This window comes from Telopea speciosissima, chromosome 8 (assembly GCF_018873765.1).
Source record: "Telopea speciosissima isolate NSW1024214 ecotype Mountain lineage chromosome 8, Tspe_v1, whole genome shotgun sequence".
Taxonomy (NCBI): Eukaryota; Viridiplantae; Streptophyta; class Magnoliopsida; order Proteales; family Proteaceae; genus Telopea; species Telopea speciosissima.
In genome coordinates, this window is record NC_057923.1 from 18373945 (window position 1) to 18379280 (window position 5336).

The 5336-nt window shown below is 36.8% G+C and overlaps 1 protein-coding gene across 2 annotated transcripts; it reads left to right on the top strand.

Moving 5' to 3' along the window:
* Positions 1-412: 412 nt before the first annotated feature.
* LOC122672608 lies at positions 413-4965 on the top strand. Of its 2 annotated transcripts, none has more exons than XM_043870069.1 (7): positions 413-669; positions 772-866; positions 1873-1987; positions 2110-2228; positions 3371-3569; positions 3727-3870; positions 4639-4965. In XM_043870069.1, the coding sequence occupies exons 1-7, from the start codon at positions 427-429 to the stop codon at positions 4927-4929; spliced, it is 1206 nt and encodes a 401-aa protein (XP_043726004.1). In that variant the 5' UTR covers positions 413-426; the 3' UTR covers positions 4930-4965. The 2 variants fall into 2 exon arrangements, with proteins under 2 accessions (XP_043726004.1, XP_043726005.1); XM_043870070.1 differs by having other exon boundaries at positions 3727-3856; positions 4639-4877.
* Positions 4966-5336: the final 371 nt, after the last annotated feature.

Here is a 5336-nt window from a genome sequence, read left to right on the forward strand (position 1 = left end):
CCTAAAATAATTCATTTGTTATTAAATTCACAAAATCTTATTTTACCATATAATCAACTTTATTTTGATCAAAACATAATGATGAGGATATTTTTCCGTAAATTTGAGTTATATATGCTAAGAAATGTAACATGATCGGATCCGATATCGATACCCGATCCAAGATCAATCAAGTATCGATATCAACCTCGACCCATACTGATACGATCTGACCAAATCGATACCCATACCGATACCGATACCGATACCGACACCGATACCTCATTCCATGCTATTGTGCCAAAGCACCACCAAACCAACCGATTAAGCACTTGTGTTCGAAAACACTGGACCACAAAACATTTTGGTGGACACTCGGATAAGGAATTAAGAAGTAGACTAGAGGTTCATTATGCCGCGACACAAGACGTTCAAAAAACACCGGTCATGGCAACAATTTCTTCCATCTCAAGAACAAAAAGCCCAATTCAAGGATTCCCTGTGTACGTTCCCAAGTCAAGGTCCAGTAATGGCCGTGTTTCCTTCTTTCAGAGACCTCGAATTCAAGCAGCTAAGTTCTCAGCTGCTGTTCCGGAAGAACAGAAGAACCGAAGCAAAAAATCGATGAGTGTTGATTCTCTACAACGTTTTTTCGATCTCAACATGGGCCACTGGAACGGATCCTTATATGTGAGTTTGAATCCTCAATTTCAGTTTTTTTTTTTTTTTCCTGCACTTTACTAGTACAGCTGTTATTAATGCGAGCTTCTTCTTCGTTCTTGCAATCTACAGCAATTTGATTACAAAGGAAATTTGTTGCAAAAAATCACTACAAAACTTGCAGTGAGCTCATATGGTGAAGATGAGCTGATCAGCCTAATTCAAACGTAAGCTTTCTTTTTTCCACTTTCTAATTTCCACTTTCTAATTCATAGAGATTGGAACGAGAATGCACATTGTTAACTTAATCCTTCTTTTTGTTGAGCGGAAACAGATAAAAATGATTGCAAATTTTGTTCCATCCTTCTTTTTAGAACGTAGATATCAGAGTAAAAGTCTTTTTGTTGATAAAATCGCATTTGTTACTCATGATAGTTCATAGGTTTTAGAGTCTACTCTCAACATTGGCCTGTTAACTAGTACAAAATCTTTTGCATTTGTGATATAATATATCAAATCCGTATGAGTTGAAGATTATTGCTCAAGAATCCAATCTGCTCTTACTTCTTTGAGGTGGTTTGTCCAATACTTAACAGGTCTTTATAACTGGTCTTCTATATTTGTAGCTATTTTTGGGAATTCAGGTTAGGGTAAGTGGAGATAATCATCCTCTTTGAAAATCAAGGTTCTTGTTGTATTGTTTTATCATTTGATTCAAATATTCTTCTAACATTCTTTGTAATATTCAAAAAAGATATTTCGATGAAGTCCTCCAAGACTTAATGTGCATATACTTTTCACCAAAAAAAAACAGAAGTGCATATACAGGTCCTGTTCTCATATCAAATTGCAGTCGGTAGTCTATGAATTACTGGGATAAATATAAAAATAATGCAATTTGGTGATGGCTTGGCAACTAATACTGACACTGTTATATCATCATCGTCATTGCCTAACCAGAGCTAAAGCTTGTTAATGCATGTAATTTCTACTTACAAAATATAATAAAGAAGGGAATTGATTTTTTTCGAAATCTGATAAGTTGACTTTGTAGGTTGTAGATTACATATACGGATATACCATCATTTAGCTTTCTTACTTGGATATCAATAGTTAAATGAAATCAGAATTTTTGCCCTTATTGGCTAAAAACTAGCTGAAACTTCTTATTCATTTGTATTTAGTTTTTTCCTTATCACTGAAAATATTTAGTTGTGTGCCTGAACTTCACAGGCTGTACATAAAACAACCTCCAAACACTTCAATTTCAGGAGTTGATCCTGAGCCAGAATGGGCAGAGTACAAAATCAAAGAAACCAACATGTTCACTGTCGACAAGTATCAGCAGGTGAGACCATTATCATTGCTTTGGAGTCAGGGTGTTGATCATTCATGATAGTAGCAGAGTCTTAAAGTTCATGAGACGTTCCTGTTGTTTTCTGTAAACTGTCTATCATGGTTAGTTTGCAGATTGAGTTTTTTTCCAAAGAGAGGGCATTTTCTCTAAGGTACCAGACAGTTGGAATGCTAGAGTATGTATTGAGACAAGGTGTTCTTGGTGAAGATGATACTGGTGAAGAATCACATAAGTGAGTGCTTCTTTTCTGAAACTTCCTGATATTTCAATGCAGAGTCTCAAGATTCTCAACTTTTAATAGGAATAGAATTTATAGTAAATTCTATATCTTGCTTACTAATGGGTTTTGAACTAGATAAAGAATTGGTGCTTTCTGGGTAATTCAACAAGAGTTTGTTTCTACCATTGGGCTTGGTGCAAATCGGGTTCCAATTCTTACTACAGACTAGTATTGTATTGCTTCATTTCATAGTCTGTTCTCAATCATTCGATATGGAACAATTTTATGCTCTGTTGCTTAATCTTACAGTTCTGGGTTTCAACTAATCTTTATTTTTTGTCTCATTACTTTGCTTATTGATTGTGGTATTAACTGGATGAAATGAAGTTCTGAAATTTTGAAAATTCCCAAGTTGCTCAAATTGGGGCAGAACCTCAAAAATTTTCAGATATTTTTTACGTTTGTCTCTTGGACAGTGTTGTTCAAAATCTTCCATGTCCAGGTATCAAGGCGTTTTCACTGAAAAGATAATGGATGACTAATTTTTCTTTCTGGAGTTTGTTCTTTTTCATCTGTCAGGAGCTCATTCTCTTGCTTGCTAGGTTATATTTTCTTTAAGTTGGGTTAACTTTCATATCCATGTGTTTTGTCTGTCTGCATCAACAAAATCTCTGCAAGTTGCTTAAAGGAAGGGGACAACGATTAAGCGAGGCCTTCATTGTTGGATACAATGCTTTCCCCTGTAGTCAATTTAGATGTGGTAGTTGGCATTCAGGTAGGAATGCCTCTTCATTGGGGTTCCAATTAGGAGATCTTCTTATTGGAAAATTAACTTAGGTTGTAAATCTTTAATCCATCTGATTAATGGCATGCTTTCATGCTGTACACAGAAAGAGCAAGCAGAAAAGCCAGAAAACATTTGTCAAATGACTATGACACCTGGGTGATCACTTTTAGTTTGGAGGTACATCCAATAGGAGCCATTAATTGGATGATATCGGAGTAGGCTGTTTCTGCATCATGCCAAGTAGTGTACCAGGCTAGGGATCCACTTTCCCTTCATATATTGCCCGATTACTTTTTAAAGTATGAGTAATCATGGTGTTTTGGTACTTGCTCCCTTTTTCTTCTAATTTTCTATCATTCTGGTCCAGAAACCTAAAGCTTCCCTCTTCTCAACCTTCTATTGTATGCGAGAATTGTCTGTACTCACAGGACAAAGATATGCGAGCAAGAGCCTTCCACATCATGGACCCAAAAGGTTTTCTTGAAATGGTTCTTGTCTTTCTTGAAGAAAGAGGTCAAGAAAGAGGTCATGGGGTGACTCTTTTTCCTTCATTAGAAAATTCTAAGGTAATCTTCACTAATTATGCAACACAAAATCTTCTGAAAGCATTTGGTGGCCAGTGGTTGATGTGTTCTATTTTATTTGGCCACTTCTTAATTTCAATGGATCATGTCAACAATAAACCTCTGTATATAATATGCTGTATCCCTGTTTGATCTGCAGGATAGCACAAACAAGTTAATGCCATTTCTTGGCAGGTGGAAAGGCCATTCTATAACTAAGCGTAGTGGGGTTTATGGGGCCACAATTGCAGAAGCATATACAGCTGTTTTACTTGAAATTGATGAGAAAGGTCAGCTGATACAGGTTTGTGGCATTTTACAAAATTTAATCTTCTTCAGAATTTGCAATAATTTGATAGTTTGATTACGAAGCTGGATTTTCTCTAGATTGGAGGATTCAAGCCATGAACCTTTTGGAACTATGAAATAACTCTTTCAAAATTTTCAAGTGAATACAAAACTGGCACCAATTTGTTGCTGTTGATTTCATACTCTAATTATTCCAAGTATACAATTTACATTTGTGAGTTTGCTTTCATGCAACATTTGGAGCATGGAAGCAAAATAATACTTTTACCATGACCATGATATGACCACTATGGTCTTGGAAAGGTCAACAAATATATACTCTGGTCTCTATATTCTTACATTTAATAGTCTGATTGCCTGGTGATTTATAACCTCAGCTCACTGTTCTTAATCTATTAAGGAGTGTGGCTTTGGAGTATTGGAGAGAAGGTTTCAAGTATTGGGATTGGATCTTGCATATCAGCGGATTGTATTGGGATCAGCAGGCAAAGACTGATCCACTGATACAATCTCCATTCACCAGAAAACTTGGCTGACCAGGTCAGCCTATCCGCATTAACACCTCCGATCAGCCACTATGGGGAGGGGTTGGCTGGATCAGAATGGGAATTGGTGGATCCAATCCTGGTTCCCAAGTTTAAATCTGGTTGGCAGTGCTATGTGATATTGGCATATTTCATAACATCTCTTGGCATACTCGTACGAATATTTCATTTATAAATATGTCTCCAGATCAATTTTCTCACTTGATCCTCACATCCAGGACATTACTTTGACTACTAGTGATGGGGGTATTACTACTAATGTCCATTGGATGGGCTGCATGGCTGAAAATTTGGTAACATTTGATGGAGGCTTTCAGATTACCTTTTTGCCTGGAGGGATGTACATGGGATGTCCTTGTGATGTTGCAAAGAGTGTAGCAGAATCAAAATCTTTTCATCTGGAGTTCTGTTGGCTGGAGTCGCCTGGCAAGAGACAGAGACTTGTTCGAACTTATGATGTCGAGGGATTGGCAGTGTCATCAACGTATTTTTATGAGACCAAAATGTAAGGATACGCTTTGGTTCCTCGTGTATATCACCTGGAATGCATTGTATGTGCCATACAATTTACACACATGACATGCCATGTCTTGTGCCAAATGTTCATTGAACCCTTGATGTCTTTCTTTCAATCAATGCATGGTTTTGAGCTTGACATCTGACTCAATTTATTTGTGATGTATATTCAGCTTGTATGCTTTGCAATCTGCATCTCTTCCTCTCTGAATTACAAAGTGGAACCTTTTTGACTTTTTATGACTACTGAAGTTAGGTTACAGATGTAGCAGTTAGTAGGGTTAACAGGTTAAGCATGAAGGGTGTTCCCTTTCTTGTTAAGGACATTCCAATTAACCATTTCTCCTTTCAACAAACATGAAGCAAAATTTTGTTTTTGGCTACAGATTCCCCTGCCACT